A 23,172-nucleotide genomic window follows, 5' to 3' on the forward strand; every position below is an offset into this window, starting at 1 on the left:
ACTGCAACTACAGAGCCCACGTGCTCTAGAGCCTGCGCACCACAACAATAGATCCTGTGTGTCGCAGCTGAGTCCTGATGCAGCCAAATATAAAATAAATAAATAAATAAATAAATATTTTAAAAAAGAGGACCTTTAATTAGCACTCACTCTCCAGAATCACTTATGGCATTAGGACTGAATTAGAATTGAGGAGGGGGTAGAGGACAGTGACAGGAATTGGGGAAGGGAGGCATGGGTAACTTAATAATGAAACAGACTGTATTCTGTACCCATGAAAGAACCACTAACTTTATTTTTCTTAATATTTATTTATTTGGCTGTGCCGGGTCTTAGTTGCAGCATGTGGGATCTTCATTGCTGCATGCGGGATCTTTTAGTTGAGGCGTGAGGAACCTTTAGTTGTGGCACATGGGTCCTTTAGTTGCAGCATGCAGGATCTTTAGTTGTAGCATGCAAACTCTTAGTTGTGGCATGTGGGATCTAGGTTCCTGACTAGGGATCAAACCCAGCCCCCCTACATTGGGAGCACAGAGTTTTAGCCACTGGACCATCAGGGAAGTCCCACAATCACCAACTTTAAAACACAGAATATTATAAATGTTGATAAAGGCTTCTGAATGCCTCTGTTCATTAGTTTCCCCTTCTGCTCCCTGAAGAGTAACAAAGATTCTTAATTTAATATTCATGAGTCCCTTCCCCTTTTTTATAGCTTTACTGCATAATGATATATCAGTATTTCAGAGTTTTTTGTTTCAGACTCTATATAAATGTTTTCTTAGTATGTATATTTTTCTGTCTTGCATTTTCACTCAGCAGTAGGTTTTACATATTTATGTGTGTATAGTTCCTTCATTTTCTCTGCAGAGTAGTGTTCCATTGTATGAATATACCATGGTTTATTTATGTACTCAACTGTTCACAGACACTGAATTGTATTCAACTTGGAGATAATACACACGATAACGGTGTGACTGTTCTCAAAAACATTGTCTCCTGGTACAAATGTATAAATTTCTCTATATCCAGACCTGAAATTGCAGATTGCATGTTCAACTTTACAAGATAACAACATTGTTTTCCAAAGTACATGTACCAATTTGAACTCCCAGCAACAGTGTGTGAATACGTATATCAATTTGGAGAGAACCAGCATTTTCACATAAATGGTAGATTGTTAAAATTACATTTTCTAATAGCTTGTTGCAGATGTTTAAGACTAGTAATTTTTTCTGTGTAATGATTATATATCTATCAACCTTACTAAACGACTCAATACTTTATTAACTCATCTGGAGATTCTTATAGATTTTTTACAAATGCAACTCCAATCTAAAACCATCTGAGTCTGAAGTTTGTTTGTTGAAAGATTTTAAACTGCTGATCCAATCTCCTTAATAGGACTATTCAGGTTAATTATTCGTTTTGAGATTGTTTTGGTTAATCGACTTCACTTCATATTTTTTGTATCTTTCAAATATATTGGCATAACAATGTTCATAGTAAAGGTATTAACTTCAGACCTTCATTAAAAAAACACGTTATAATTTCTAGATTAATAGAATTGTGGTTAGAGGACATATTCTGTATGATTTCAAGCCTTTGAATTCTGTGGCCCTATACATGATCATTTTTGTTAACTATCTGAGTGTTCTTGAAAAATATGTTTCCTTCAGTTTTTCATCTAAAAATGTCCTTATTTCTCCAACATAAAAGAGAGACACGTTGTGGACATAATTCAAGGTTGATCTTTTCTCTGTACTTGAGAATATTGTTTCACTGGTTTCTAACTTCCACTGTTGCTTGCTGAGATGTCCACGGTAAATCTCTTGTCATTCTTTCATTGGTGATCTCTCATTTCTCTCTAGCTACTTTTAAGACCTATGTGTGTTTAACATTCTGTAGTTTTACTGTACTAAGTCTAGTTCTGGATTTATTCTAATTTTTCCTTCTAGGTATCCATCAGTCTTCCTATATCTATGAATTCGTGTATTTCATCAATTCTAAACATTCTTAGTATTTATTGCCTCTCCCCAATTCACTCCATTCTTTCCTTCTTCCTGGGCAATACAAAACCCTTATAAAAACAAATTCATTACAATATGTGACAATAATAAGAGTATGATAGCATATAAGTTAGACATGAGAGAGAAAGGAGATTATGTATTCTGAAGCTAAAATGTACCAGTAAAAAGGACAAAAATTATGAACTCCAGCTGTATGTTGTTCATAAGAGACACATCTAAAACAAAGATATAGAAAGCACAATAGTAAATAGGTTGTTAAAAATACCATGCTTAACACAACATTGTAAATCAACTATACTCCAACAAAATTTTAAATAAATAAATAAATTAAAGCCTGTAAACACTAAGAAGAAAACTGGTATAGTTATAACAATAAAAAAGAAGAATTATTCTCTAAGGCAAGAAAACACTATTACATAGATAAAGTGAGTGTCTTTAAAGTGGAAAAAAGTTCTATTATGTATAGAATATACAGAATATATATAGAATATATATTAAGTATACACATAAAGTTCCACATTGTATAAAAAAATTACATATATTATAGTATGTACCTAATAACGTGGTATTAAAAGAAAAATTGACAGAACTTCAAGGAAGAATAGAAATCCACAAACATCAAGTGAGATTTTTTAACACATCAATCTCATTCAAGTAATAAAACACGAAGAAAAAAGAAGTAAAGATATAGAATCAATAAATATGCAGCAGTTTAAAGAATATGACTATAATCTTGACCAAATGGAACACTTCACCCAACAACTGTAGAATACACATTATTTTCAGGTATATGCGTGCGTTTATAAAAAGTAACCCTATATTGGTCCATCAAGCAAATGTCAATAAATTCCAAAGTACTGCAGTCATACCAGAGTGTGTTCTCTAATTACAGTGTGCTTATGATAGAAATCAATTCCAAAAACATAACATGCCATTAAGCTCAGAAACTGAGAAATATAGGAAGGTATTGAATGAAACAATACTAATTTAATATATATTTAAACCTATGAGACACAACTACAACAAGCTTAGAAGGAAATATATTGCCTTAAAATGTGTACACTGGAAAGACTGAAAATTAATTATCAAAGAATTAATATCAAATTGGAAAAAGAACATAATGAAAAAACAATAAAAGGAGGAGAAAATAATAAAGAACATAAATTAATGAAACAAAAACAAGCACCCTACAGAGAAGATCAAAAAATCCAAAGCTGTGTTTTTTTAAAACTTCCAAAATTGATAAATGCCTGGTAAGACTGATCAAGAATAACAAAAGGCATAAATAACCAACATCAGGATTGAAAAAAGGACAATACTATAGATGCTACAATTTTCAAAATATAGAAAATGTAGATTAACAGGGCAAAATCCCCCCAAAATATTATTTACTAAAATTGAAAGAAATAGTAGGATACAAAATGAACATACAGATATCTGTTGCATGTCTAAACACTAACAATGAACAAGCAGAAAGAAAAATTTTTTTTAAATCCCATTTAAAATTGCAAAAGAAAAAGAATAAAATACCTAAGAATAATCTAAATAAAGAGGTAAAGACCTGTACTCAGAAAACTAAAGACACAGATGAAAGAAAGTGAAGGCGCCACAAAAAAGAATGGGAAAATATACTAAGCTCAGGGATTGGAAGAATTAATACTGTTAAAATGACCATACTACCTAAGGCAATCTACAGATTCAGTGCAATCTCTATCAAAATACCAATGGCATTTTTCACCAAACTACAACAAATAATTTTAAAATTTGTATGGAAACATGAAAGATCCCAGATAGCTAAAATAATCTTGAGAAAGAACAGCAAAGCAGGAGGTATCACACTCCCTGACTTCAACACTGTACTACAAAGCGACAGTAATCAAAGGAGCTGGCACAAAAACAGACACATAGATCAATGGAACAGAATAGAGAGTCCAGAAATAAACCTATGCTTATATGGTCAATTAATCTACAACAAAAGAAGAACACACAATGAGGAAAAGACAGCCTCTTCATAAATTGTGTCAAGAAAACTGGACAGCTACATGCAAAAGAATCAAATTGGACTACTTTCTCACACCATATACAAAAATAAAATAGATTAAAGACTTAAATGCAAGACCTGAAACCATAAACCTCCTAGGAGAAAACATAGGCGGTATGCTCTTTGACACTGATCTCATCAATATTTTTTTTTGGATATGTCTTCTTAGGCAAGGGTAACAAAAGCAAAAATTAAACAAATGGGAATCAAAATAAAAACTTTTGCATAGAGAAGGAAACTATCAACAAAATGAAAAAGCACTCTACTGAATGGGAAAAAATATTTCTAACAATATATCTGATAAGGGATTAACATCCAAAATATACAAAGAACTCATACAACTCAACATCAAAATAAACAAGCAACTCGATTAAAAAAAGGGCAGAAGACCTGAATAGACATTTTTCCAAAACAGACATGCAGATGGCCAACAGGCAGATGAAAAGATGCTTAACATCACTAATCATCAGGGAAATGCAAATCAAAACCACAATGAGGTGGGGAGGAGTCAAGATGGCAGAGTAGGAGGACATGGAATTCACCTCTCCCAACAAATACATCCACAAATGGAACAATTCTCACAGAGCACCTTCTAAACACTAGCAGAGGACCTTGGACACCTAAAAGGACAAGAAAGATTCCTGCATAACTCAGTAGGATGAAAGAAAGGAAAAAAAGAGGAAGTGGGATGGGACCAGTGCCCCTGGTGGGGAGCTGAAGAAGAGGAGAGGTTCCTGCACCCAGGGAAGCCCCCTCACCAGGGGGAAGATCAGCTGGGACAGAAGGGGAACTTCAGGGGCTCGAAGGAGAGTACAGCAACCAGTCTGTGGCAGGCGGGACAGAGTGAGACCTACACAGATGGTCCATGCCACAGCCCTGCACGCCCCAGCCTGAGACACGTGTCTGCCACTGCAGGCGGGGGCTGGGTGCTGGAACATGGAGTTTGGAGAGCAGACCGAGGGAGAGGTCTGTTGTTGGCTGCGAGGAGACAGCCTGAAGGGACGGGAGTGAGGAGCTGCGCAACTGGGAACATTCGTGGAAGAAGCCTGGGGCACCATCGAAGCAAAGCATCATTGTTGAATGGCACATGGAGGGCGGGGCTGTCATTGCAGCCTCTTTCCCCACGTGCTGGCCCTTGCCTCCATGGGCATTACGAGGAGCTCCCTCCTGAGCAGACTTGCATGCCCTGGTCACCACCTCAGCTCCCCCCAACCTGTCTGGGTGGGCTCACATACCCAAATCGCTGCCCCAGCCCCCTCTCGCCAGGGCAGGCTCATGTACTCTGGGGCAACCTCAGAAGCAGACACCGGTGGGTGACCCACACGCAGATGTGGAGCTGAAACCAAAGCTGAGCCCCAGGGGTTGTGTGACTAAGGAAGAAGAGCTGAAATCTCTCCTTGAGGCTGTGCGAACCACAGATTTACACCCCTGCTGCCAGCTTTGTAAATTCAGCACCTGTGGAACATTTGAAAGGACAATGAGTGCTCCCGAAGATGAGATAGGTCTAGCTTTAGCAAGTGGAGGGTTTGTGGGCACATACACTCAGGAGTTAGGCTAGGCCACAGTCTGAGCAGCCTCCATAGCTCCAACAGTGGGTCCAGGTGCACGATTACTGCAGTCCTTGGACCTGACTTCAGTAGGTCTGTGGTGGTGGCCTGGTGAAAACAATGCCAAAGAGACACCAGGGCCAATCAATTGCTGGCATACCCACAGTTAAGGTGGGTCATGAGCACTGACAACAAAAATGTAATTTGTGAGCCCACACAATGGGTAAAAGGTGACACAACAGAGCACGCTCACAGGTGAACAGTTTCAGAGGAGTAATATTTAGCAGCGTCTCTCCCAGTGGGAATGCTCCAATCCTGCCTACCTAGCACTGCAGATCAGAAATACAGCTCCAAAACAGATCTGGGGGCCTCTACTCCAAGAACTAGGGAGCAAACCCTGCCCCTGACAGGGCTGTGACAATCACAGAGCAAAGGGAAGGCCTCACTCAATATCTAGTGCAGGCTCTGGTCACCACAACCGCCTATCAAGGGGATAACGGCCAGCATACACTGGGAAACAGGTGGCAGACATCCATACTAAAAAACAGCCCCCAAACCAAAAAATATTAAACACACAGAGACTACACAAGGACATTCCCACATAAAAATAGCCCTCCAACACAGTGTGAGGTTCTGGCGTCGGGAGGAAGAGCCACCCGAGCATTTGGCTTTGAAGGCCAGTGGGTCTTGAGTGCGGGAGCCCAACAGAGCTGAGGGATACAGAGACTGCATTCTTAGAGGGCACACACAGGGTCTCATATGCACGGGGACCCAACACAAAGCAGTATCTCCATAGGAACCTGGGCTAGACCTACCTAGGGGTCTTGGGAGGTCTCCTGGGGAGGCACGGGTTGCCTGTAGCTCACTGTGGAAGCAAGGACACTGGTTGTGGAGACCTCAGGGAATATTGATAAGCATAAGCACTCCTGGAGTTTCCAATTTCAGCACCAAGACCCAGCCCCACAAACAGCATGCAGGCTCCAGCACTGGAACAACTCAGGCCAAACAACCAGCAGGTTAGAAATACAACCCTACCCATCAGTAGACAGGCTGCCTAAAGGAGTACTGAGCTCACAGCCACCTCATACGGCTTGACACAGTCCTGCCCACCAGACGGACAAGACCCATCTCCACCCACCAGAGGGCAGGCACCAGTCCCTCCCACCAGGAAACCTCCACAAGGCCCCAGACCAAACTCTTCCACCAAGGAGCAGATACCAGAAGCAAGAGGAACTATGATCCTGCAGCCTGCGGAAAGGAGACCACAAACACAGAAAGTTAGACATAATGAGATGACAGAGAAATATGTTTCAGATGAAGGAAAAAGATAAAAACCCACAAGAACAACTAAATGTAGAGGACATAGGCAACCTACCCAAAAAAGAATTCAGAGTAACAATACTAAAGATGATCCAAAATCTCAGAAAAAGAATGGCGGCACAGACCGAGAAGATACAAGAAATGTTTAACAAAGAGCTACAAGATTTAAAGAACAGATATGAACAATACAACAAATGAAATGAAAAATACACTAGAAGGAATCAATAGCAGAATAACTGAGGCAGAAGAATGAACAAGTGAGCTGGAATATAGAATGGTGGAAATCACTGCCACAGAACAGAATAAAGAAAAAAAGAGTTAAAAGAAATGAGGACAGTCTCAGAGACCTCTGGGACAACAATAAATGTAACAAAATTTGCATTATATGGGTCCCAGAAGGAGAAGAGAAAGAGAAAGGGCCTGAGAAAATATTTGAAGAAATTATAGTCAAAAATTTCCCTAATATTAGAAAGGAAACACTCACTCAAGGCCAGGAAGCACAGAGAGTCCCATACAGGATAAACCCAAGGAGGAACATGCCAAAACACATATTAATCAGACAGAAAAAAATTAAATACCAAGAAAAAAATATTAAAAGCAACAAGGAAAAAGTGACAAATAATATACAAGGGAAAACCCATAAGGCTATCAGTTGATTTTTCAGCAGAAACTCTGTAGGCCAGAAGGGAGTGGCAGAATATATTTAAAGTGATGAAAGGGAAAGACCTACAACCAAGAATACTTTACCCAACAAGGCTCTCATTAAGATTCCAGGGAGAAATCAAAAGCTTTACAGATAAGCAAAAGCTAAGAGAATTCAGCACTACCAAACCAGCCTTACAAAAAATGCTAAAAGAACTTCGCTAGGTGGGGGGAAAAAAGAGGCCACAACTAGAAACAAGAAAATCACAAATGGGAAAAGTCACTGGTAAAGGCAAACATACAGTAAAAGTAAAAATTCATCAACATACAAATATATCAAAACCCGCAACCGTGAGGAGAGTACAAAAGCAGGAAATGGGAAATGCATTTGAAATTAAGATACCAGCAACTTAAAACAACCTTGTATATATAAAGATTGCTATATCAATACCTCATGGGAACTGCAAACAAAAAACAATAGAATCACACACAAAGAAGGAAAAGCAACCCAAACATAATACTAAAAGATAGTCATTAAATCAAAAGAGAAGAGAACAAAAGAAGAAGGGAAGAAAAATCACCTACAAAAACAAATCCAAAACAATTAAGAAAATGGCAATAAGAACATACATACCGATAATTACCTTAATTGTAAATAGATTAAATGCTCCAACCAAAAGAGGCAGACTGGCTGAAAGAATTTTAAAAAAGACCCATATATATGCTAGAAGAGACCCACTTCAGATCTATGGACACATACAGACTGAAAGTGAGTAGATGGAAAAAGGTATTCCATAAAAATGGAAATCAAAAGAAATCTGGAGTAGCAACACTCATATCAGACAAAATAGATTCTAAAATAATGACTATTATAAGAGAAAAAGAAGGACACTACACAATGATCAAGGGATCAATCCAAGAAGATATAACAATTGTAAATATTTATGCACCCAAACTAGGAGCACCTCAATACATAAGGCAAATGCTGACAGCCATAAGAGGGGAAATCGACAGTAACACAATGATAGTAGGGGACTTTAACACCCCACTTTCACCAATGGAGAGATCATCCAAAATGAAAATGAATAAGGCAACACAAGCTTTAAATGATACATTAAACAAGATGGACTTAATTGATATTTATATGACATTCCACCTAAAAACAACAGAATACACTTTCTTCTCAAGTGCTCATGGAACAATTCTGCAATATAGATCATATCTTGGGTCACAAATCAAGCCTTGGAAAATTTAAGAAAATTGAAATAATATCAAGTATCTTTTCCGACCACAAGGCTATGAGACTAGATATCAATTACAGGAAAAAATCTATAAAAAATACAAACACATGGAGGATAAACAATACAGTACTAAATAACCAAGAGATCACTGAAGAAATCAAAGAGGAAATAAAAAAATACCTAGAAACAAATGACAATGAAAACACGACGACCCAAAACCTATGGGATGCAGCAAAAGCAGTTCTAAGAGGGAAGTTTATAGCAATACAATCCTACCTCAAGAAACAAGAAACATCTCAAATAAAACCTAACCTTACACCTAAAGCAATTAGAGAAAGAAGAAAGAAAAAACCCAAAGTTAGCAGAAGGAAAGAAATCGTAAAGATCAGATCAGAAATAAATGAAAAAGAAATGAAGCAAACAATAGATAAGATCAATAAAACTAAAAGCTGGTTCTTTGAGAAGATAAACAAAATTGAGAAACCATTACCAGACTCACCAAGAAAAACAGGGAGAACACTCAAATCAACAGAATAAGAAATGAAAAAGGAGAAGTAACAACTGACACTGCAGAAATACAAAGGATCATGAGAGATTACTACAAGCAACAATATGTCAATAAAATGGACAACCTGTAAGAAATGGACATATTCTTAGAAAAGCACAACCTTCTGAGACTGAACAGGAAGAAATAAAAAATATAAACAGACCAATCACAAGGACTGAAATTGAGATTGTGATTAAAAATCTTCCAAAAAAGAGAAGCCCAGGACCAGATGGTTTCACAGGCAAATTCTATCAAACATTTATAGAAGAGCTAACACCTATCCTTCTCAAACTCTTCCAAAATATAGCAGAGGGAGGAACATTCCCAAACTCATTCTATAAAGCCACCATCACCCTGATACCAAAACCAGACAAAGATGTCACAAAAAAAGAAAACTACAGGCCAAATTCACTGATGACCATAGATGCCAAAATCCTCAACAAACTACTAGCAAACAGAATCCAACAATACTTAAAATGACCATACACCATGATCAACTAGAGTTTATCCCAAGAATGCAAAGATTCCTCAATATATGCAAATCAAACAATGTGATACACCACATTAACAAATTGAAGGATAAAAACCATATGATAATCTCAATAGATGCAGAAAAAGCTTTTGACAAAATTCAGCACCAATTTATGCCAGAAAGTAGGCATAAAGGGACCCTACATCAACATAATAAAGGTCATATATGACAAACCCACAGCCAACATGGTTCTCAATGGTGAAAAACTGAAACCATTTCCTCAAATATCAGAAAGAAGACAAGGTTGCCCACTCTTGCCACTATTATTCAATATAGTTTTGGAAGTTTTAGCCACAGCAATCAGATAAGAAAAAGAAATAAAAGGAATACAAATTGGAAAAGAAGAAGTGAAACTGTCACTGTTTGCAGATCACATGATACTGTACATAGGGAATCCTAAAGATGCTACCTGAAAACTACTAGAGCTAATCAATGAATTTGGTAGAGTAGAAAGATACAAAATTACTTCACAGAAATCTCTTGCATTCCTTTACACCAATGATGAAAAGTCTGAAAGAGAAATTAAGGAAACACTGACATTTACCACTGCAACAAAAAAAATAAAATACCTAGGTATAAACCTACCTAAGGAGGCAAAAGACCTGTATGTAGAAAACTACATGACACTGATGAAAGAAATTCAAGATGATACCAACAGATGGAGAGATATACTATGTTCTTGGATTAGAAGAATCAGCATTGTGAAAATGACTATACTACCCAAAGCAATTTACAGATTCAGTGCAATCCCTATCAAACTACCAATGGCATTTTTCACAGAACTAGAAGAAAAAATTGCACAATTTGTATGGAAATACAAAAGACCCCGAATAGCTAAACAATGTTGAGAAAGAAAAATGGAGCTGGAGGAATCAGGTTCCCAGATTTCGGAATATACTACAAAGCTACAGTAATGAAGACAATACGGTATGGGCACAAAAATAGAAATACAGATCAATGGAACAGGAGAGAAAGCCCAGAGACAAACCCATGCACATATGGTCAACTTATATTTGATAAAGGAGGCAAGAGTATACAATGGAGAAAAGACAGCCTCTTCAATAAGTGGTGCTGGGACAACTGGACAGCTACATGTAAAAGAATGAAATTAGAACCCTTCCTAACACCTTACACAAAATTAAACTCAAAATGGATTAAAGACCTAAATGTAAGGGCAGACAGTATAAAACTCTTAGAGTAAAACATAGGCAGAATACTCTATGACATAAATCACAGCAAGATCCATTTTGACCCACCTCCTAGAGAAATGGAAATAAAAACAAATGGGACCTAATGAAACTTAAAAGATTTTGCACAGCAAAGGAAACCATAAATATACACAAAAAGACAACACTCAGAATGGGAGAAAATATTTGCAAATGAAGCAACTGACAAAGGATCAATCTTAAAAATATACAAGCACCTCATGCAGCTCAATATCAAAAAAGCAAATAACCCAATCCAAAAATGGGCAGAAGACCTAAATAGACATTTCTCCAAAGGAGATATACAGATGGCCAACAAACACATGAAAAGATGCTCAACATCACTAATCATTAGAGAAATGTAAATCAAAACTACAATAAGGTATCACCTCACACCGGTCAGAATCGCCATCATCAAAAAATCTACAAACAATAAATGCTGGAGAGAGTGTGAAGAAAAAGGCACCCTCCTGCACTGTTGGTAGGAATGTAAATTGATACAGCCACTATGGAGAACAGTATGGAGGTTCCTTAAAAAACTAAAAATACAACTACCATATGACCCAGCAATCCCACTACTGGGCATATACCCTGAGAAAACCATAATTCAAAAAGAGTCATGTATCACAATGTTCATTGCAGCAATATTTACAATAGCCAGGACGTGGAAGCAACCTACGTGTCCATCAACAGATGAATGGATAAAGAAGATGTGACACATATATACAGTGGACTATTACTGAGCCATAACAAGAAATGAAATTGTCCCAGAGTCTGTCATACAGAGTGAAGTAAATCAGAAAGAGAAAAATAAATACCGTATGCTAACACATAGATATGGAATCTAAAAAACAAAATGGTTCTGATGAAATAGGGGCAGGACAGGAAAAAGGACACAGACGTAGAGAATGGACTTGACAACACGTGGAGGGGGAAGGGTAAGCTGCGACGAAGTGACAGAGTAGCATTGACACATGTACACTACCAAATATAAAACAGATAGCTAGTGGGAAGCAGCTGCATGGCAGAGGAAGATCAGTTCGGTGCTTTGCAACCACCTAGAGGTGTGGGATAACAGGGAGACACATGAGTAAGAGGTTATGGGGATATACGTATGCATATAGCTGACTCACTTTGTTATACAGCAGAAACTAACACAACACTGTAAAGCAATTATACTCCAATAAAGTTGTTAAAAAATGATAAAAAATTAAAGACTGTTACAAGGGATAAGGAAGAACACTACACAATGATCAAGGGAACAATACAAGAAGATATAACAATTGTAAAAATATACGCACCCAACATAGGAGCACCTCAATATATAATGCAAATGCTAACAACCATAAAAGGGGAAATTGACAGTAACACAATAAAAGTGGGGGACTTTAACACCCCACTTATACCAAAGGACAGATCATCCAGATAGAAAATCAATAAGGAACCACAGGCCTTAAATGACACATTAGACCATTCGGACTTAACTGATATTTATAAAACATTCGATCCAAAAGCACCAGAATACACTTTCTTCTCAAATGCACACAAAATGTTCTCTAGGATAGATCACATCTTGGACCACAAATCAAGCCTCGGTAAATTTAAGACAATGGAAATCATATCAAGCATCTTCGCCAACCACAACGCTCTGAAATTAGAAATAAATTACAGGAGGGGCTTCCCTGGTGGTGCAGTGGTTAAGAATCCACCTGCCAGTGCAGGGGACATGGGTTTGAGCCCTGGTCCGGGAAGATCCCACATGCTGCAGAGCAACTAAGCCCGTGCACCACAACTACAGAAGCCTGTGCTCTAGAGTCCACGTACCACAACTACTGAGCCTGCACACCTAGAGCCTGTGCTCTGCAACAAACAGAAGCCACCACAATGAGAAGCCCACGCACTGCAACAGAGTAGACCCCGCTCACCGAACCTAAAAGAAAGCCTGTGAGCAGCAACGAGAACCCAAAGCAGCCAAAAATAAAATAAGTAAATAAATAAATAAATAAATTTATTAAATATAAAAATAAAAGAAAGAAATTACAGGAAAAAACTGTAAAAAACACAAACACGAGGAGGCTAAACAATATGTTACTAAACAACCAATGGATCACTGAAGAAATCAAAGAGGAAATCAAAAAATACCTAGAGAAAAATGACAATGAAACATGACAATCTAAAATCTATGGGACACAGTAAAAGCAGTCCCAAGAGGAAAGTTTACAGCAATACAATATTACCTTAGGAAACAAGAAAAATATCAAATAAACAACTTAACCTTACACTTAAAGCAACTAGAGAAAGAAAAACAAAGCCCAAAGTTAGTAGAAGGAAAAAACTCATAAAGATCAGAGCAGAAATAAATGAAATAGAGACAAAGAAAACAAGATCAATGAAATTAAAAGCTGGTTCCTTGAAAAGATAAACAAAATTGATAAACCTTTAGCCAGACTCATCAAGAAAAAAAGGGAAAGGGCTCAAATCAATAAAATTAGGACATTACTACAAGCAACTACACACCAATAAAATGGACAACCTAGAAGAAATGGACAAATTCTTAGAAGGGTACAATCTCCCAAGACTGAACCAGGAAGAAATAGAAAACATGAACAGACCAATCACAAGTACTGAAATTGCAACTGTGATTTTAAAATTTCCAACAAACAAAAGTCCAGAACCAGATGGCTTCACAGGCAAACTGTATCAAACATTTAGAGAAGAGTTAACACCTATTCTTCTGAAACTCTTCCAAAAAATTGCAGAGAAAGAAACACTCCTAAGCTCATTTTATGAGGCCACCAACACCCTGATACCAAAACCAGACAAAGATACCACAATAAAAGAAAATTACACATGGATGAACAGAGACACAAAAATCCTCAACAAAATACTAGCAAACCGAATCCAACAAACGATACGTTAAAAGTCGCATACACCATGATCAAGTGGGATTTATCCCAGGGATGCAGGAGTTTTTAATATATGCAAATCAGTGGGACACACCACATTAACAAACTGAAGAATAAAAACCATACGATCATCTCAGTAGATGCAGGAAAAGCTTTTGACAAAATTCAACACCCATTTATGATAAAAGCTCTCCAGAAAGTTGGCATAGAGGGAACCTACCTCAACATAATAAAGGCCATATATGACAAACCCACAGAAACCCTTATTCTCAGTGGTGAAAAACTGAAAGCAGTGTATATATGTCCATGCCACTCTCTCACTTTGTCACAGCTTACCATTCCCCCTCCCCATACCCTCAAGTCCATTCTCTAGTAGGTCATAGCTAGTGGGAAGCAGCCACATAGCACAGGGAGATCAGCTCAGTGCTTTGTGACCACCTAGAGTGGTGGGATAGGGAGGGTAGGAGGGAGAGAGATGCAAGAGGGAAGAGATATGGGAACATATGTATATGTATAACTGATTCACTTTGTTATAAAGCAGAAACTAACACACCACTGTAAAACAATTATACTCCAATAAAGATGTAAAAAAAAAAAACAAAAACTGAAAGCATTTCCTCTAAGATCAGGAACAAGACAAGGATGTCCACTCTTGTCACTTTTATCCAACATAGTTTTGGAAATCCTAGCCATGGAAAACAGAGAAGAAAAAGAAATAAAGGGAATCCATATTGCAAAGGAAAAAGTAAAACTGTCACTGTTTGCAGATGCCATGATACCATACACAGAAAATCCTAAAGATGCTACCAGAAAACTACTAGAGCTCATCAATGAATTTGGCAAAGTTGCAGGATACTAAATTAATACACAGAAATGTTGCATTCCTATACAAATAAATTAATACACAGAAATGTTGCATTCCTATACACTGACAACAAAAGATCAGAAAAAGAAACTGAGGAAAAACAATCCCATTTACCATCGCATCAAAAAGAATACAATACCTAGGAATAAACCTATCTAAGGAGGCAAAAGACCTGTACTCTGAAAGCTATAAGATGCTGATGAAAGAAATCAAAGATAACACAAACAGATGGAGAAATATACCATATGCTTGTATTGGAAGAATCAATGTTGTCAAAATGACTATACTACCCAAGTCAATCTACAGACTCAGTGCAACCCCAGCAAATTACCAATGGCCTTTTTTACAGAAATAGAACAAAAAAAAATTTTAATTTGTATGGAAACATAAAAGACCCCAAATAGTCGAAGCAATCTTGAGAAAGAAAAATGGAGCTGGAGGAATCAGACACCCTGACTTCAGACAATACAAAGCTACAATAATCAAAACAGTATAATATTGGCACAAAAACAAAAATATAGCTCAATGCAACAGAATAGAAACTCCAGAGATAAACTCACGCACCTATGGTGAACTGATCTATGACAAAGGAGGCAAGAATATACAATGGAGAAAAGACAGCCTCTTCAATAACCAGTGCTGGGAAAACTGGACAGCTTTATGAGAAAGAATGAAATTAGAACACTCCCTAACACCATACACAAAAATATACTAAAACTGGATTAAAGACCTAAATGTAAGGCCGGATACTATAAAACTCTTAGAGGAAAACATAGGCAGAACACTCTCTGACATAATTGTAGCAATATCTTTTTGGATCCACCTCCTAGAGTAACTAAAATAAAACAAAAATAAACAAATGGGACCTAACTAAACTTAAAAGCTTTTGCACAGCAAAGGAAGCCATAAACAAAATGGAAAGACAACCAAAAAAACAAGAAAAAATATTTGCAAGCAAAGTGACTGACAAGGGATTAATCTCCAAAATATACAAACAGCTCACACAGCCCAATATTAAAAAAACAAACAATCCAATCAAAAACTGGGCAGAAGATCTAAACAGACATTTCTCCAAAGAAGACATACAGATGGCCAAAAGCACATGAAAAGATGGTCAACATCACTTATTACTAGAGAAATGCAAATCAAAACTACCACGAGGTATCACCCCTCACCTGTCAGAATGACTATCCTCAAAGACAACAAATAACAAGCATTGATGAGGATGTGGAGAAAAGGGAACCTTCATGCACTGTCAGTAGAAATGTAAATTGGTACAGCCACTGTGGAAAACAGTATGGAAATTCCTCAGAAAATTAAAAAAGAACACTACCCTACGATGCAGCAATTCCATTTCTGGGTGCTTTTCTGAGGAAAGCAAAAACACTAATTTGAAATATATATGTACCCCTATGTTCCTTGTAGCATTATTTACAATAGTCAAGATATAGAAGCAACCTAAATGTCCATCAACAGATGAACCAATAAAATTTCAACCATTCTTGTAGGTAGGGCCCACTTTCATAGGTGTGAGACCTATGTAGTCATACAATGCTCTCTGATTAGTTTCCAGCCTATTTTGAATTTTTTAAGAATATTTGAACTAGGTGCCCCACCTTTTCATTTTGCACTGAGCCCTACATATTATGTGGCTAGTCCTACTTAGGGGTGTAGTGATATCCCATTGTGATTTTATTTTTATTTCTGTAACTAATAGTGTTAAATATTTCTTCATGAGCTAATCAGTCATTAGTATATTTCCTTTGTGAAGTGTCTATTCAAGTCTTTTGCCCACTTTTTAATTTTTATTATGATAAAATACCCATAACATAAAATTTGCCATCTTAACCTTTCTAAACCATACAGTTCATTTACATGGTTATGCAACCAATCCCCAGAACTCTTTATCTCATAAAACTGAAACTCTATACCCATTAAATAATTCCCCACTACCCACCTCGCACAGTCCCTGGCAACCACCACTCTCTAGCCCATAAATTTGACAACCCTAGGTACCTCACATAAGTAGAATAATATTTGTCTTTTTGTGACTGGCTTCTTTCACTTAGCTTATGCCCTCAAGGTTTATTCATGCCGTAGCATATATCAGAATTTCCTTCTTTCTTAAGGCTGGGTAAAATTTCATTCTATGTATATACCACATTTTGTTTGTCACTCACTAGTCAATGAATGTTGAGTTGCTTCTACCTTTCAGCTATTGTGAATAATGCTGCTAAAAACACGGGTGTATACATATTTCTTTCAGACCCTACTTTCAATTCTTTAGGTATATACACAGAGATGGAATTACCAGATCATATGTTAATTCAATTTTTAATTTTTGAGTAACCACCAGACTGCTTTCCATAGCAATGGTACCATTTGACATCCCACCAAAGTGTACAAGGATTCCAATTTCTCTACAATTTCACAAATATTTCTTATGTTCTTTTTTTTTTAATAGTACCCATCCTAATGGATGTGAGGTGGCATCTTATTGTGGTTTTGATTTGCATTTTCCTAATGATTAGTGATGTTGAAGATCTTTTCATGTACCTATATACCATTCATACATCTTCTGTGGAGAAATATTTATTCAAGTCCTTTGCCCATTTCCAATCCAGGTTGTTTGTAGTTGTCTTTTGCCAATTTTGAATTGGAATATTTGTATTTTAGTGTTGAGTTTTAAGAGTTCGTTATATATTCTGGATATATGTTATTTGTCAAACAAATATTTTTGTCAGTATTTTCGTCTTCTTTGTACTTTGCCTATTTTCTTTTTTTTTTTTTTTTTTCCGGTACGCGGGCCTCTCACTGTTGTGGCCTCTCCGGACGCGCAGGCTCAGCGGCCATGGCTCACGGGCCTAGCCGCTCTGCGGCATGTGGGATCTTCCCGGACCGGGGCACGAACCCATGTCCCCTGCATCGGCAGGCAGACTCTCAACCACTGCGCCACCAGGGAAGCCCGCCTATCTTCTTAATGATACCTTTTGATATACAGATCTTTCAGATTTTGATGAAGTCTAATTTATCATATTTTTATGAATATTGCTAGTTCACTTACTAGTACACTAGTGACTTTGTAGAAACCTTAGAATTTTCAGTGTAGACCATCACATCACTTAAGAAGAAACAGTTTTACATATTGTTTTACAATCTATATAACTTTATTCCTTTTTCTTGCCTTAATGTACTAGCTAGAACCTCCAATACAATGTTGAATGGGGTAGTAAGAGCAGACACTGTTCTTGATACTAAAGAGAAAGTATTCAGTCTTTCATCATTAAGTATGATGCTAGCTCTAGGTATTTTGTAGGTATTCTGTATTAGACTGATAAAGTCTCCTTTTATACCTAGTTTTGTTGAAATTTTTTTATCAAGAATGAGTGCTGAATTTTGTCAAATGTTTCTCTGCAATCATTGAGCTGATTATATTTTTCTATTTAATCACTTGATACAGTAGATTACACTGAGAGTTTCAAATTTTAAACCTAACTTAAGTTTCAAAAACCCCCACTTCTTCAATGTAATATGGTTTTAATATATTGCTAGATTATATTTACTGGTATTTTTTTAAGGGTTTTATGTCTCTATAAAGGATACTGGTCTGTAATTTTTTTTCTTGTAATATCTTTATCAGGATTTTGTATCAAAAAACTAGTTGGGAATTGTTTCCCCTCTTCTATTTTTTGAAAGAATTTGTAGAACACTGGCATTATTTCTTCCTGAAGTGTGTGTTAGAATTCACCTGATAACTTCCAGATCAGGATTTTCTCAAGGAGATTTTTTTTTGAATTTTATTTAATTTGTTTTTATACAGCAGGTTCTTATTAGTTATCTATTTTATACATATTGGTGCATATATGTCAATCCCAATCTCTCAATTCATCCAACCACACCCCCACACACACTTCCCCCCTTGGTGTCCATACGTTTGTTCTCTACATCTGTGTCTCTATTTCTGCCCTGCAAACCGGTTCATCTGTACCATTTTTCTGGATTCCACAAATATGCGTTAATATATGATATTTGTTTTTCTCTGACTTGCTTCACTCTGTATGACAGTCTTTAGGTCCAACCACATCTCTACAAATGACCCAATTGAGTTCCTTTTTATGGATAAGTAATATTCCATTGCATATACGTACCACATCTTCTTTATCCATTCGTCTGTCAATGGGCACTTAGGTTGCTTCCATGACCTGGTTATTGTAAATAGTGCTGCAATGAACATTGGGGTGCATGTGTCTTTCTGAATTATGGTTTTCTCTGGGTATATGCCCAGTAGTGGGATTGCTGGATCACATGGTAATTCTATTTTTAGTTTTTCTAGGAACTTCCATACTGTTCTCCATAGTGGCTATATCAATTTACATTCCAACCAACAATGTAAGAGGGTTCCCTTTTCTTCACACCCTCTCCAGCATTTGTTTGTAGATTTTTTTGATGATGGCCATTCTGACCGATGTGAGGTGATACCTCATGGTAGGTTTGATTTGCATTTTCTAATAATTAGTGATGTTGAGCATCTTTTCATGTGCTTTGGGCCATCTGTATGTCTTCTTTGGAGAAATGTCTGTTTAGATCTTCTGCCCATTTTTTGATTGGGTTGTTTGTTTTTTTTATATTGAGCTGCATGAACTGTTTATATATTTTGGAGATTAATCCTTTGTCTGTTGATTCATTTGCAAATATTTTCTCCCATTCTGAGGGCTGTCTTTTTGTCTTGTTTATAGTTTCCTTTGCTGTGCAAAAGCTTTTAAGTTTCATTAGGTCCCATTTGTTTATTTTTGCTTATTTCCATTACTCTAGGAGGTGGGTCAAAAAGGATCTTGATGTGATTTATGTCATAGAGTGTTCTGCCTGTTTTCCTCTAAGCATTTTATAGTGTCCAGTCTTACATTTAGGTCTTTAATCCATTTTGAGTTTACTTTTGTGTATGGTGTTAGGGAGTGTTCTCATTTCATTCTTTTACATGTAGCTGTCCAGTTTTCCCAGGACCACTTACTGAAGAGACTGTCTTTTCCCCATTGTATATCCTTGACTCCTTTGTCATAGATTAGTTGACATAGGTGTGTGGGTTTATCTCTGGGCTTTCTATCCTGTTCCATTGATCTATATTTCTGTTTTTGTGTCAGTACTACATTGTCTTGATTACTATAGCTTGGTAGTATAGTCAGAAGTCAGGGCGTCTGATTCCTCCAACTCCATTTTTCTTTCTCAAGATTGCTTTGGTTATTCAGGGTCTTTTGTGTCTCCATACAAATTTTAAGATTTTTTTCTTCTAGTTCTGTGAAAAATGCCATTGGTAGTTTGATAGGGATTGCACTGAATCTGTAGATTGCTTTGGGTAGCATAGTCATTTTCACAATATTGATCCTTCCAATCCAAGAACATGGTATATCTCTTCTCTAGGAGATTTTTTTTTTTTTTTTTTTCTGTGGCACGCGGGCCTCTCACTGTTGTGGCCTCTCCCGTTGCAGAGCACAGGCTCCAGACGCGCAGGCTCAGCGGCCATGGCTCACGGGTCCAGCCGCCCCGCGGCATGTGGGATCTTCCTGGACCGGGGCACGAACCCGTGTCCCCTGCATTGGCAGGCAGACTCCCAACCACTGCGCCACCACGGAAGCCCTCTCTAGGAGATTTTTGATGACAAATTCAATTTCCCTGATATATGGCTCTTCAGATGTACTGTTTCATCTTATGTCAGTTTTTAGGAAGTTAGGTTTTCCAAGAAATTTGCCCATATATACAGTGGAATATTACTCGGCCATAAAAAGGAATGAAATTGGGTCATTTGCAAAGACATGGATGGACCTACAGACTGTCATACAAAGTGAAGTAAGTCAGAAAGAGAAAAACAAATATCGTATATTAACGTATATATGTGGAATCTAGAAAAAATGGTACAGATGAACTGGTTTGCAAGGCTGAAACAGAGACACAGATGTAGAGAACAAACGTATGGACAGCAAGGGGGAAAAGCGGGGGTGGGGGTGGTGGTGGTGGTGGGAAGAATTGGGAGATACATATATACACTAATATGTATAAAATCGATAACTAATAAGAACCTGCTGTATAAAAAAGTTAAATTTAATTAAATTTTAAAAAAATAAATTTGCCCATTTCATCTAAGTTTCAGATTTATTGATATAATGTTGTCCATGACATTCCTTTGTTATCCTTTTAATATTTACAGTATCTATATGGTAATGTCCTATTTTATTCCTGCCTTCAGTGAATTTTACTCTCTCTCCTTTTGTAATCAACCCTGCTAGGGGCTTATCAATTTTATTAATATTTTCAAAGAATCAACTTTTGATTTCATTAATTTTTGTCTTTGTCTCTCTTATTTCTTTGATCTCTCTTTTCATTTTTATTATTTCCTTTGGTCTACTTTCCATGGGTTTCATTTGCTCACCTCTTTTCAGTATCTGGGTGAAAACCTAGGTCATTTCTCCTTTTCTAAAATAAACATTATTTATAAATTTCCCTACAAGAACTGCTTTAGTTGCATCCCACAAATTTTGGCATATTGTATTTCTATGATCGTTCCGTTTAAAATAATTTCTAATTTTCCTTGTGATTTCTTCTTTGGCCCATGAGTTACTTACTAGTATAATGCTTAATTTCCTAATATTAGGCTTTTCCAGATATCTTATGGTTACTTATTTGTAATTTAATTCTGTTGTAGTGAGAGAATATACTCTATAAGACTTTAAAATTTTTAAATGTATGGCCCAGCATATGGTCTATCTTGGTAAACAACCTATGTGCACTTCAAAAGAATTTACAGTTGTAGCTATAATGTTCTACAAATGTCAATTAAGTCAAGGTAGTTAATAATGTTGTTCAAATTTTGTATATTCTTACCTATTTTCTTCTAGTTGCATTAATTGCTGAAAGAGGGCTATTACAACCCCCAAATATAATAATGAAATTATCTATTTCTCATTTTAGCTTTTTATGTTTTTACTTCACGTATATTGAAGCTCTGCTATTAAGAACAAATACATTCATGACTGTTATACCTTCCTGATGAACTGATACCTTTATCATTATCAAATGCCCCTTAGGATCTCTGATAATACTCCTTGTATTTCAATCTATTATATGTGTTATAAAAATTGTTATTCCAGGTTTTCTATGCTTACTGTTTGTATAGCATATGACATATCTTTTTCCATATTTTTACTTCAACTTCCTTTTATCTTTATTTAATAAAGTGTGTCTCTTGCAGGGAGCATATAGTGTGGCCTTGACTTTTTTATCCAGACTAACAATTCCAAGGCTCCACCCCAAACCTACTCAAGTTCAATTTTCAATGTATGGGTAAGGAATATGAAGACATATATATACACACACGTACATATATTCTAAGCTGCTTAGATGATTTTAACATAGATAAACCAAAGATGTGCACTCTACTACAACTAAAAGGATTGATCCCCACAATCTCAAGATAATGATTGAAAATAATTGCTACAATATAAATAAAGGGCTTAAAATTCCTAAATTCTCATCTATGTGTTAGTATTTTTAAAACAAAAATAAGGATTCCAAATACCTTTATCTCATAAACATTCAGTTGCTTGCTTTCTGCTGTACTTTTTTTTTTTAAGGCCTTATTCTGTTAAAAGATAAAAATAAAGGATTATGTTTAATATCAAAGTGATTCAAACTTGCACTGTTACTGACTTAGACTAAAATTACTAAAGTAAAGGAAAGCATTATTCTCTAAAACTGTAGTGAAAACATAGGTTGTTTTTTTTTTTTAAATAGTTTTATTTTGAGAATCAGTACATACCTCCTGCTGGAGTTCTTCAATAACCTTGCTTTTATTTTCAACTTGTTTCCTTAAATTGTTACACTAAAAAATCAAGAGAAATTTAAAATATTTTATTCAATATTCCAGTCAAAATAATTTCAAACTAACAAAAATATTAGCATAGAGATCACTTCAAAAATCATGTCGTTAAATAATTCCATTAATGTCAAAAATTCTGTGAACAAGTACAAATTTTAATAGATTATCTCAGTACAAATTTGAAATTCTTAAAATGTCTTAATCTACTTAAAGAACACATGAATTCAATTACTTTAAGGGAAAAGTACCTTTTACTGAATCCCATACAGAGGGCTGAATTATATAATTAATTGGAGGATTAGAGATAGCCAGAGGATTAACTATAATTTGTCTTCTTTCTTATTCATTATTCCCCATTTATCATTTATGAGATCTCTTTTACTTATTATATTTGGGGAAGGGGAATAATATAATACTCTATCTCCTCTATAA

General features: G+C 36.4%; 1 protein-coding gene across 1 annotated transcript in view; it reads right to left on the reverse strand.

Moving 5' to 3' along the window:
* SYCP1 (synaptonemal complex protein 1) overlaps nt 1-23,172 on the reverse strand; it is a 159,162-nt gene that overhangs the window by 43,192 nt on the left and 92,798 nt on the right. Inside the window, exons 17-18 of the mRNA XM_019919177.3 lie at nt 22,681-22,743; nt 22,441-22,503 (exon numbers count right to left, since the gene is read on the reverse strand). Of these exons, the coding sequence (XP_019774736.3) occupies nt 22,441-22,503; nt 22,681-22,743 (126 nt within the window). The remainder of the gene's footprint in view (nt 1-22,440; nt 22,504-22,680; nt 22,744-23,172) is intronic.

Source organism: Tursiops truncatus, chromosome 1 (assembly GCF_011762595.2).
Source record: "Tursiops truncatus isolate mTurTru1 chromosome 1, mTurTru1.mat.Y, whole genome shotgun sequence".
Lineage (NCBI taxonomy): Eukaryota > Metazoa > Chordata > Mammalia > Artiodactyla > Delphinidae > Tursiops > Tursiops truncatus.